This window comes from Phragmites australis, chromosome 12, assembly GCF_958298935.1.
Source record: "Phragmites australis chromosome 12, lpPhrAust1.1, whole genome shotgun sequence".
Taxonomy (NCBI): Eukaryota; Viridiplantae; Streptophyta; class Magnoliopsida; order Poales; family Poaceae; genus Phragmites; species Phragmites australis.
This window is the reverse complement of record NC_084932.1, coordinates 28,792,107-28,804,789: the sequence shown is the minus strand read 5'-3', so window position 1 is coordinate 28,804,789 and position 12,683 is coordinate 28,792,107. Positions and strand designations below refer to the sequence as shown.

Here is a 12,683-nt window from a genome sequence, read left to right as displayed (position 1 = left end):
CAAGTGGTACACCGACGTCTTGGAGTCTTGGTGACTCGTCGGCACCGTGAGCCTTGGTGGCTCAACCTTGTCAACCTTTCGGCTTCGTGTGTATTGGCGGCAAGAAGCTTGTACGGGGACACAGAGACCCTTGCCTTGGTGGCTCAAGCTCCGAAATGAAGATGGTGGTAAATGACCGGAAGATAGGCTTGTGGTGAGCCTTGCCTTTGTTGCTTGGTGGCTCAACCTAATTGAGGCCTATGTGGTTCAAGAGTCGTGACCGGGTGCCGATCGAGAGCAATAGTCTAGGTGGCTGCTCTAATATGGACTAGGGGTGACATTTATATCAACGATACCATGAGATAAAAATCCTTTGTATCGAATTGATTCTCTCTAACTTATTTACGTTTTCGCATTTACATACTTACAAGTTACCTTTGCATGTCTACCTTTCTAAGTAGTTTGCTAGGATAGAATATAGGTTGCAAAAAATTTTGAATGTTAGAGTAGACATACTAGGTAAATTTAGAGCTCTTTTAGATAAAAATTAATATAAATTTATTTTATAAAGTTTTTTTAACCGATAAATTTTAGATGTCCTAATTCAACCCCTTCTTATAATGCCATCAATCCCTTTTAACAATAGAGGAGGGGGAAAAGAACATTATACCCTCAGCTTCATTATGGAAAATCTGAGAAAACAATCGCATAGATGGGGAATAGAGCATTGCATCATTCTGCAAATTTTTAGGATAAATTATAATCTATGCATGGAGAAAATATTTTCAGAGGTACCAAACTAAGAGCATAATGGTCTTTTGTTCCTCCTCCTCTAGTGTTATATAGACAAAATCATGATTTGGTAATGTCTTGAGCCAATATTGAACGTAAGGGTATCCCGCAGGAAAAGCCACGTTTTGTTAAGTGTCCTAAAGATAAATTTGCCTTTTGTAAAACATTAGGCAAATATGAATGCGGTTCACTGACACTTTGTTTAAATGTGCAGTTTAGTTATAATTTTACCAAAGATGTTACGCCTTTGTGAAACTTACTAAAATAAGACACCAATTCAAATCTAAAACACATCCTTACAACAAATACATAGCATCCTAAGGCAAAGAATTGCTTTTGACATGTACACAATAGGGATAGATGATGTTTGGTCTCTTCACAATTCACCAAGTATGGTCGTAAATTCCCTCCTCCGCTAGAAGAAATATTTTCTTAAAGGCTCCTAGATTTTGAAATGGCACGCTTACACCCGCAGGTCCTTTTTTTTCCTTTGTCTTTGTTCGTTTTTTTATTTTTCCTTATTTTTTTTACAAATGAAGGCCTTTAATGTACACGCAGCGCAATCATATCCCCTCTCACATTCTTCTCATCATCTGTGATCAACGGCCAGGATCTGACGATCGAGCTCCACACGCATGCATGCATGCATGCGCACCCGTGCATGACGTACCACGTACTCATCCCAATCCCATGCAGCGACGAGTAGTGAGTGATCACGGCGCGCCGCCGGTGGCGATCTCCTCCACCATCCAGGCCGCCTCCGCCATGCTGGGCCGGCACTCCGGCTCAGCGCTGGCGCAGTGGACGCCGACCCGGAGCAACCTCACGGCGGCATCGCCCCCGCCCGCGGCGACGGCAGGGTCGACCAGTTCCCGCTCGCTGCCATCCGCCACGGACGCCGTCGCCCAGTGCACGACGTCGGTGCCGCCGCGCGCGCTGAGGAGGTATTGCGAGGGAAACCTCCCCGTGACGAGCTCCAGGAGCACGACGCCGAGGCAGTACACGTCGGACCGGGCCGACACGACGCCGCGCGTGGCGCCCTCGGGGGACCGGAACGCGAACATGGCCTGCGGCGCCTGCGGCGAGTTCACTAGCGGGAAGAAGCCGTAGTCCACCAGCCGCGGCTCCAGGTCAGCGTCCAGGAGGATGTTGCCCGACTTGAGGTTCCCGTGCGGAGGAGGCGGCGTCGGCGCGTCGAAGTCGGCGCCGTCCATGCTGACGAGCCGCCCCGCCGGTATCCCGAGCTTCTCGTGGAGGAACGCCAAACCGCGCGCTACGCCGACGGCGACCCTCATCCGCGCCGGCCAGTCCAAGATCACCCTGTTTGGACTCTGATCCCCTGCGCATAAGTAATCACGTCATTAACATCTAACATATACTAATTACAAGTGATTAGTTGCTTAATCATAAGGCGATGCTATTTATCAGCTTTTTCTTCTTTATTTTTCAAGCAATCAGCCGTATTCAATGGCTCACAGCCGTTTTCAACCTCTGTCTATCTCATATTATCGTTCCCCCGCCTCCTATCCTTCTCCACCAGTACCCAATGGTGTTCCCAACGTCGAATCCACCGTCGCTACACTAACCCGATTTCCTTGCCTCTCCGCTCCGACACTAGCTTACTAGTCGTCCTCCGCCATCTCACCGCCCTTTGCCTACCTCCTCCACTAGTATGCTTTTCTAGACATCTCTATACTCGAGAAGCACACCGGCGACTATGAAGATCTCCTCCCGAACCCAACTTTGCCAGCCATAGCATACATGGTGGTCGCCGTCGCCGGATCTCCACTTCTAAATTTGACTGAAATTTAGGAAGTGTGTAATCATAATCCTTAGTACTTAGTACAAGTTAATTACCATGCAGGACGTAGAGGAGGCTGCCGCGGGGCATGTACTCGGAGACGATGAGCTTTTCCTCCTTGCGGTAGTGGTAGCCCATGGGGGGGAGCACGTTGGGGTGGCGGAGCTCACCGAGCATCAGCAGGTGCTGGTCGAACTCGTCGCGGCCGACGCGGTTCATGTCGCGCATGCGCTTCACGGCGACGGTGACGCCGTTGCGCATGGCAGCCTTGTACGCCGACCCGAGGGTGCCGTTGCCGAGCACCTCGGCAGACGCCTTCATCAGCTCCGGCAGCCCGAACGGGACGCTGTCCTCGCTCATGAGAACGAACTCGCCCATCCGCCGGCCGCCGCGGGAGCCGCCGTGGCTGGAAGACCCGCCACCCACGTCCACGGCCACCATCTCCGCGGCGTGCGGCGCCGTCGACGCCACCGCGGCCTTGCCTTTGCTGGCGCCGGTGCCGCTGTAGTAGTCCCACGCCGTCGCGCTTCTCTTTCTCTCGTCCTGCAGCAGCATGAGCACCATGGCGCCGGTGACCAGCAAGATCACGAGCAGGATGATGCCGATCACCACGAACACGCTGGTCTCCTCCTCGACGGCGAAGTAGTCCGCAGGCGTGGGTGGCGGCATCGGTTCAGGCGCCGGGTTGGCGGCCGCGCATGCATCGGGGTTGCTCCCTGGCGCGCCGCATAGGCCGGGGTTCCCGGCGAACGCGGACTCGTTGTAGCGCATTGCGACGCCGCTCGATATCTCACCGGTGAGAAGGTTGTGGGACACGTTGAACAGCCGGAGCGATGCCGGGAGCTTGGACGGAACAGAGCCCTCTATCCGGTTGTGCTCAAGGTGGAGCTCGATGAGGCGCGGAGCGTCGGCGATGGCGTCGGCCGGCAGAGGGCCCGTGAGGTTGTTGTTGTCGAGGTAGAGCTTCTTGAGCCACCGCATGTTAGTGAGCACGTCGCCAGGGACCGGCCCGGAGAACGAGTTATACGACAGATACAGCGCGCGGAGGCTGCGCACGTCGGCGAGGCTCGCCGGCAGCGGAGTGGAGAAAGCATTGTGCTTGAGGTTGACGGAGTGGAGCCCCGGGAGTTTTGCGAGCGCGGCGAAGTCGAACGTGCCGGACAGGTTCAGGTGCGCGAGCCGGAGGCCGACGAGGATGCCCTTGTAGCACTGCACGCCAGGCCACGGGTCAGTCTCATCGCACGGCACCGACGGCGACCGCGGCGACCACGCCTCTAGCGCGTTGTTCGGGTCCGAGAACGACTCCTTGAGCCGCAGGAGCGCCGCCGCGTCCGTGCCGGCTGGCGGCTTGCCGCCATCGCCGCCGCCGGCGGCGGCGAGGGCGGTGAGCAGGAGGAGGAGAGGGAGGAGCCGGAAGGCGAAGAGGAGGGTGACCATGACCGGTTTGGTTGTGGTCAGAGCCTTTCCTCTAGCTTTCTTCCAGCTTCCTTCTCCGGCGATCCCTTTCCTGGATTGCTTCTCCTGGTTTTTCTTCTGCTCCAGTGGTTGGGCGGGCAGTTTTGGGAGCTAAAAATAGGGTGAGAGCTGAGACAAGAAGTGATCAATGGAGCTGATGCAATGCAACATCAATTCCTGCCAGCTTCTTCAAAACAGGTGTGCAATTGAATTCAATGGAATGGAATGTAGGATGGATAACAGCACAGGATTGGCCTAGCACCTCTGTGTGTGTGTGTGTGTGTGTGTGTGTGTGTGTTTTTTTGCTCTGAAAAAAATGAGGCACGTAAAGTGGTAACTATTTCAGCAAATCAGGCCTAAAGATAGTCAAGGTGCATAATAAGCAAGGATTAAATTAGTACTCGTATAACTGAAAGGCTTCGTGTTCATAAAATGTTAGAAACCAGAGCTATGTGAAAGAAGTTATATAATTTGAGTCTGGTATTTTGCATCAAGATATAACTTTAGAATTGAAAGGTTTTAAATTTAGTAGGATCGAAATCAAGTATATCAAGCAGATTTCAGTGATACTAGACTTAAGAGAGAAATGTTAGTCTTGGTAGAGAGGTGGTTTCTAAGAAAAATACCCTTCGATATGTGTGATCGATGCTATAGAGGGATGGTGATATTGATAAAGATGTTAGTCATAAAATCAAAGCCAAATGGATGAAATGGCATCAAGCTTCTGGCATCCTCTGTGACAAGAGAGTGATTTAGCCTGTGATGTTGTATGACGACGAATGTTAGCTAACTAAAAGCTGACATGTCCAACAGTTAAGTGTAACATGTATGTTGCAATGGATTTGTGGCTATACAAGAAAAGATCATATCCAAAATAATGATATATGTGATAGTGCAGATGTAGTATCAATTGAAAAAAAAACTTGTCTAACATCGGTTAAGATGGTTTGGATATATCTAACAAAGACTTTCAGAGTCACATGTGCATAATGAGATACTAAAACGTGTTAATAATACGAAGAGAGACAGAAGTCGACCAAACCTAATATAGGAGGAGTATGTAAAAAGAGACTCGAATGAATTAAATATTCATATAGAACTATTCACAGATAGAAGCATGTGAAAATTAACAATCCACATGCCAAAACTATAACTTATATTTCAATCTTCTTGTATCATTATTATTTTATTTTTTACTATTACTAATACTTTTATTATTTTTTACTCACCATCTTTTTAATAGATTTCTCTAGCCTATCCTAACTTAATTAGGACAAAAGCTTTATTGTTGTTATTGTATATATAACAAGAGTACAGAATTACCATTTCACCTGGGGGAGGGGGGACGAAACTAAGATAACATGTGAAACATGTTTTCCTTGTGTAGGAATTTTACATGCTTATTTTTTTATGAACAACAGCGAATAAAGTTTTACGTCAAACAAAACTATTATTGGAATATCCACAGGCAACTCAATCTGTAAACCTTAGCAGTATAATTTAGCTTTCAGAAAGAAATCATGCAATGAAAAATTTCCTGTTCTCTAAAGAAGAAAAACACTATGACCAATCTAAACACAAGCAAAAAATAAACTACTACAAACACTATCACCTTCCTAACTAGCACAGAAGTTACAACATCCAAGCTACATTTGTCATATGTACATGCATTAGCAAGCAATCAGCCTGGGCTACCTTAAGTCATTCTACTGTACATACTCATGCCTTGACAATTTGAAAACCTCGGCAATGAGCTCCAAGGGAAGCCCCTTTGGCTCTGGTATCCTAAAGTAGATGAAAATAAGAGCAATGCAGCACACGAAAGCATAGATCACGCATGCTCCACCAAGCCCGATCGTACTCAGCATCACTGGGAAGCAGTATGCTGAAAGCAGCCCTCCAAACCAGAAGGAAAGCGAACAAATGCTTGCACATGTTGCACGGGCCCGGGTTGGAAACATCTCGGAACAGAGAATGTTGGGGATCGGTCCCGAACCAACGACATATGAACAGAAGCAAATGGTTAATGTGAGGTAGAAGAGGATGGCATGCTCCAACGATCCCATCTCCACCATGTTGGACAAAGACATAATGCTGAACGATAATATCAGGATAGGAGTGGTGACCAGCAGAAGAGCCCTGCACAAATGTAGAAATGTCTTAGTCTGAAGTTTTCTTAGGAACGTGCTACTGTAAATAATGGTTTCTTGAAAAAAAAAATGATTCATTCTTCAAAACCATGACCACTACATGACAAATTTGTTGCTAGAAGATCAGAAAAATTAAATACTGGTAGACAGTTTTGACAAGAACTTTGTAAGATGATCAGAGCAAAATGAATCTTAGCGACAATGTGGGGAATCACAACTCTGCAAATGTCAGACAAGTATTGGAATTTGGAAATGATACAGCATATAAATATTGAGGCGGTAAAATGCTACAGTGACATCAAGTGATATCATGAACAAACCCTTTTTTCTTGGTTTTATAGACGCATTTCTTCTAAATGTAAATTATTATTTTTAATGTTGATGTCGTATTAAGAGTTTACCTTCTTCCACAGACATCCATCAGAAGCATTGCAGCAGTTATACAAGGAAGCATCAGCAAAGCATTAAGGATGCTCATGAGGATTGATGTTGAATGAGGAGAAAATCCAATGTCTGCAAACAAACTAACCACTCCAACCTGTTCAAGTATTTCTGGTGTGTAACGGAGAAGGACACTGATTCCTGCAGACTGTGTTTTAGAGAAAGAGCAAACAGGAAACAAGCAAATAGAAACTGTCAGCATAATAAGTAGCGCGATGCATATATGGTTGCCATTATAGAAGGATTGTGAACTGAACGAAGTGTTGAATTGCACAAAAAAACCTACAAGTGACATAGAATTATACCTGCTGCAGAGCTTGAATCAACATGCCATAACACAAGGCATGCCTGACTCCTGGCTGAAGAAGCACTCGCCATTTAGACTTCATATCAGCTGTTTCAGATAGCCGCACCATTTGTTGTCTGAATGGATGTCGCCCTGTGTTTTCTACATCCCGATATGCAGGCTGGTGAGGCACTGCTGATGCATGGATCTCTTCTTCTTCTTCAATATCATAATCATGTAAAGAAGCCATAAACTCTTGCGCAAATGCTGATGTACCATGCCTTCTTAAATATGAAGAGCTCCCTTCAGAAGTAAAAGATGTATTCATATCATTTACTTCAACACTTGCTGCCTGGGAGAGCAGAGAAGCCCGCAAACCATCTCCGTTATTAACTTCGCCAACAGAATAAGCCTCCCTAGTCTGTTGATCACTGACATCATCCCTGTGCTCATTCATTTGTTCATGTTCCCCAAAAGAAAAACTGTTTAAGACTGGGAAAAAACTATTCCGCCTACTTCCTGCTTCTGACATATTCTCATGGATGCTTCCAAGAAGATCAACCAATGGGTCTGAAAGGTGCCAATAAAAAGTACTATGGGGCAAAATCTGGCTAGCACTGGTTCCAGGGAAACTTTGACCCTGAGCAATGCCAATGGCTGTCTCTGATATAATGTCCATACCATCCACAATAAGAGCTATTTCTCCTGCAGGTCTATGTCATGTCATGATGCATCTAAGCTTCTTTAGATGATGACAAAATCAGAAACAGATAAATAATTATTGGCTAGATTTAAAAACAAGACACCATCAGTTGACACATCATATGTAAATAAACCGCGCTTAACCCCCCCCCCCCCCCATTCATTGTATTGTTGTCAGTACTTTATCAATATTTTATTTCACAGCCTACAATTGTTATACAAATCGCATTATCGACTTGTTCTATCTCTTATGTTATGAGTAGAATTATATAGCAGAAAGGTTAAGGACATGACCAAGAGGTGGATAGAACAGTGCCATCAAATCTAGGTTCACTATCCCACAATTTGACCCATGGCAATAATATGTCCAAAACTGCAAATGTATTGTATGATCATGCTGTCAGACAACTATTACAATTATACATTTCTCTAGTCCAAATGCCCATGACTACATCTGGTTCCTAATTTCCCTATTAATTCAAACCTTACCAGCTTCAGATGAAATAGTAACATGTGAATAATTTTTGGAAGCAACTGGCAACATCCTCACCTGAAACATCATGCTTCCCTCTAAGCCATTGCAGAGAAACTCTGGCCTCATTAATCTTTCCATCACTTACAAGCCACCTAGGTGACTCTGGCAAGTAGAACACCAATAAAGCAAAGTAGAGAACTGAAGGAGCAAAGATTGCACCGATCATAATTCTCCAGTTGGGTGAAGACATTAGTGTGAACCAGAATATCAGGCAATAGGAAAAGATAATTCCTACAAAAAACATGAACTGTGGCATCGTTCCCAGTGATCCCCTCATATTTGGAGGAGATGTTTCGGATATATAAATAGGGACACAGGTGAAAACCAAACCACTTCCGGATCCGACAATTAGCCTAGCTACAAGTAGAATGTAGATGTTAGGAGACCACAGCATCAGGAGGCCACCAGAAAATAATAGCAGAGATGAGTGAATCAATACGGCACGTCTGCCAAGCCAATCTAATAATGATCCAGAAAATATTGTTATCACAATAGCCCCAAATGCTGAAACTGCTACAGTTATGCCCTCAATAGAAGGTCCATTCTCCAATTCAAATTCCTTCTTCATATGAAGATTAGCCTCTGTCAGATAATAAAAATCACGGTTAGTACGACTGTCTGATAATTGAGTTTTCTGTTGGAGGTAAGTAATCTATAACGACAAATCAATACCAAACAAAGAAAAAATACCTAATAATGTTGCAAAATCCCATCCAAGTAATGTATAACCAATAGAAACAACAACTGCAGAAAACACTGTTGACTTCATTTCATCAAGTACCTTCTGCAAATAATTTGTATACCTGAAAAATATGAGTACTTGTGAGAAACACTTGCTTAAAAATAGAATCCAATCAAATTTCCTTTTTGAGGGCAGCCAATCAAACTTCTGTTTCCAGAGTTAGACGTACAGTTAAAAGCTACAAACTCAATGCCTGCCCTATAATCCCATGTGTTACTATAGCAGCTATGTTGCAATATATGAACCTCTTATTCGTTGTATAATTATGGGGGATGCATTAGTTATCTCATCAACTCTTGTGCCTATTGATTCTTAATTCGCTATGTTTTGGGTAGGAAACTACTTAGATACTTCTCCAGCGGTCCAGCCTCATGGTCCAATGATGCTGCCACCTATCACACGTGGCCGGATGGTGGTGCTATTGAAAGAAACAAGTCACCAAACATTGGTTTGCTGGCACAACGTACTACAACAATGAACTGATAATAATCTTTATAAATGATAAAGTGGTCCGGTCTCATTTTCATGACGATTGATTAAGAAAACTGTGTTGATAATAATTGCATGCCAAGGTATCTGTGACCAGTAAAATTTAAATCAAAAGATTCACATAGCCACTCCAGACATACTGTTCAGTTTACCAATCTCATCCATAAGAAAATCCTACCCAATCTACAGTACCAACCCAGGCTCCCACTAATCTCATCCATAAGAAAAAAAAGTTTCGAATTTTACACCGAAGATAGATATCTATCTGCGCGTACACACTAGCAGGAATGGCCGCATGGACTAGCAAGAACCCCCTCAAACCACCCCACTGGCTCCCAAGACTCGGCAAGAGATCCCCTCTACCACGCGTCCACGCCCCATCGTCGCACCAACCATGGAAGACTGCCCCCGGATTCTCTAATCCCCACCAAAATGACGCAAGAGAAAAAACAATAGAGATCCTCACCGGAGAGTGACGGACGGGAGGTCAGCAGGCAAGCGGTGGCCGCAAGCTAAGGCGGAGAGGCGGAGGGGGTGGGGGGCTGGGTGGCGGCGGCGGCGGCGGCGGCTTCTCGGGGAGGAGGGCGGGGAGACGCGGCCAGCGAATGGCGGAGACGAGACGCGACGGCGGCAGCGAGCGAGGGAGGCTGATGATTGGATTAGCTGAGCTGCTGAGGGAGAGAGAGAGAGAGAGAGAGAGAGAGCAGGTGAGATGGCATTCATTAGTGAGGAGGCGAGAACGCACGGCTCGGTCAGATCGGTTTTTGAGCTGCATCTGGGCCATCCGTTGGTGGAACAACGGTCTGTCTTGGTCTTGGAGGAGCCGTAGTAGTGCTCAGCAACCACTGCAGTGGTCTATGCGTTTAGGCCGGGTTTGTTCCGAACTCAGATTATAATAAGTAGCTTATAGATAATAGATTATAATAAATTAGATGTTGATAAGTTGGTGGGAAATAAACTGTGAGCTGTTTGGTAATTTGGATTATTAGTGTGGATTGTTGTTTTTAGATGGTAAAAATCTATTTTGGTTGACTTGTTTATCTTTTTGTGAATATAAATCTAGCATTAGCAACATGAACATGGGTACAGATATTAGCATAAGTGTCTGTTAACATAAGCATATAGATGGAGTAAGCTCACCATATTGCTGGTGGCCACATGTGCAGGCGTGTCAGCTTCCTCACCGTTAGTCCTCCCTCGATAACACCGGCCTCAAGGCCACTAGCTATGGAGGATGGACAGGGCGGCACGTAGGGTCATTTCCCTCGGTGCCTAGCCGGAGAACTATCCACGCCAGCAGGGGCGACCACTATTTCACAAGAGCCTCCCGCGGTTGCATAAAGAGGTCTAGTTGAGCCGCGCCTTCCACGCCACAGCACCGCCGGAGAGGCCTTTGGTGCGACCACGGGCAATGGGGCTGCCACGCCGGGCATGGCCCCCACAGCAACCAGGCTCAACGTGCCAGGGAGGTCGTTCGCGCTGAAGAGTCCATGCACGCCGGGCAAGGAGGTGCCGCCATGCGTGGCCGCCGCCGGTCCTTAGCCAATGAATCCCGGTAGGAGAGGGCAAGGGTGAGGGTCTCCTCTGCATCTTCAACGTCGATTGGCTCCATCTTGACCGGACCAACGCTGGGCTCATCGAATTTGGGGAGAAATCAAGGTTTAGAGTTGGAATAGAGAGAGGGGGCGAACAGGAGGGGTCGGACGGGAGGGGGGCTAGGGCTTCGGGTGGAGGAGTGGTATTGACGGGTAATTCCTCCTAAATTCGATAGGTAGTATAGTAAAAAATTGAATTATAAGTTGAAAAAAAGCTTATTTTCATAGCTTATGTGGTTATTATAATATGAGCTTCAGCTTATAATAATCTGAACAAATAATCTAGTTGTTTGTTTACACTTTAGATAAATAAACTAGTTTATTATAATCTTAAGTGAAAATAAACAGGATCTTAGTAATGATTGAGAAGATGTATGGATAGATTTTAAGTTTGATGAAACCGTGTAAATATATTAAAAATTCTTTTAATAATGGGTGATGCTAGTTTTTATGAAAACTAGCACCCTCTCAGGTGACACACTGGAGTTGTTTGATGGTGATTCAATGTCTACGAGTTCATCTTTTACCTTCAGTCATCTTCTTCCTCTACTTGCTTTAACTCGTTGTGCTACGCTCCCCGCCCTACTGACCTCATGTGTCTCAAATAGCTTCCCCACTATTGGATCCACTATCACTGTCTCTCCTTTCTAACTAATCTATTTTCGAACTCTACTGCCGTTGACACCACCCACCACCCGCCTACAACCCGTAGCGCCGGCGCCGCCCCCATTGCCTCGCCACACTGCTACTCCACCGCACACCATCGTTCAAATCATCGCCCCGAACATCCCTCTAAGTCCGAAAAACACAACCCAACCCTAAAAACTCCCTACTCGAACTCGAAGGTTACCTCACCAGCAACGTTGCTTGCTCGATTTGATGTGTTTCAAGCACCTGAAATTTAAAGATGACTGTTTATTATTTTAAGAATATATCCTAACTCCCATGAATAAGTGGGAATAATTAGTCGCACGAAAAACAACAAAGTCACAACAGTCGCATAAAAATCCTTTATTGAATCTAAGAAGACATTCCTAACTCCCAACGAAAGCACAATGATGCTGCTGGAATCAATCATGCATGCTCTCACTCTGTGCAGGTGCAGCGGATAGGCTAGGCAGGAAATGAAGGCGCTGGAAATGGATTTGGTTTATTGATTCGTACAACGCTAGACAACAAATTAAATCAATCAAGGCCAACATTGGGATCAGCATGCATTGCATGAGTAGAGCTGAGACTTGGGTCTTATTTTTTTCCGGTCCAAATAGGACACGGCATGACCCGATCTGATATCATCTCTAATCATATATTTTTCCTTTTATTTTCTTTTCAATTATCCTCTTTGTTACTATTTTTTATTTTCTTTCATCTTTAACAGTTTTTTTTAAAGGATTCGTGAAAAAAAAAAAGAGAGAATCTCGTCTCGAAGGAAATGATCTTAAAATTAAATGGATTCGTGAAGAAAAAAGAGAGAATCCCGTTTTGAAATAAATGATATTGAAAATCTTGTCATGATGGAAACTATAAAACATAACCGTTAAAACACTGAAGAAAAAAAATCCTTTCATAAAAAAATTAGTTGGAATGATCAAAGTATGGCCTGATATGAGTACAGATGGATTGAGCTGGTCCGACACGATTCATGAATCAGATCAGGCGTTAATACGAGACAAGGTGGATGTCTCAGTCCGGTACCAAAAATGGCCCGTGCCTGGC

At 45.5% G+C, this 12,683-nt stretch overlaps 2 protein-coding genes across 2 annotated transcripts; both read right to left on the bottom strand.

The window, feature by feature from the left end:
- Positions 1 to 1,187: 1,187 nt before the first annotated feature.
- LOC133887265 (pollen receptor-like kinase 3) lies at positions 1,188 to 4,288 on the bottom strand. The gene is made up of 2 exons (XM_062327206.1): positions 2,629 to 4,288; positions 1,188 to 2,110 (listed from the first exon to the last, which is right to left on the bottom strand). Exons 1-2 carry the CDS (start codon positions 4,007 to 4,009, stop codon positions 1,485 to 1,487), a joined length of 2,007 nt encoding a protein of 668 aa, XP_062183190.1. The 5' UTR covers positions 4,010 to 4,288; the 3' UTR covers positions 1,188 to 1,484.
- Positions 4,289 to 5,477: 1,189 nt separating this feature from the next.
- LOC133886831 (monosaccharide-sensing protein 3-like) lies at positions 5,478 to 10,112 on the bottom strand. The gene is made up of 6 exons (XM_062326700.1): positions 9,839 to 10,112; positions 8,832 to 8,944; positions 8,157 to 8,723; positions 6,924 to 7,609; positions 6,579 to 6,766; positions 5,478 to 6,166 (listed from the first exon to the last, which is right to left on the bottom strand). Exons 1-6 carry the CDS (start codon positions 10,093 to 10,095, stop codon positions 5,734 to 5,736), a joined length of 2,244 nt encoding a protein of 747 aa, XP_062182684.1. The 5' UTR covers positions 10,096 to 10,112; the 3' UTR covers positions 5,478 to 5,733.
- Positions 10,113 to 12,683: the final 2,571 nt, after the last annotated feature.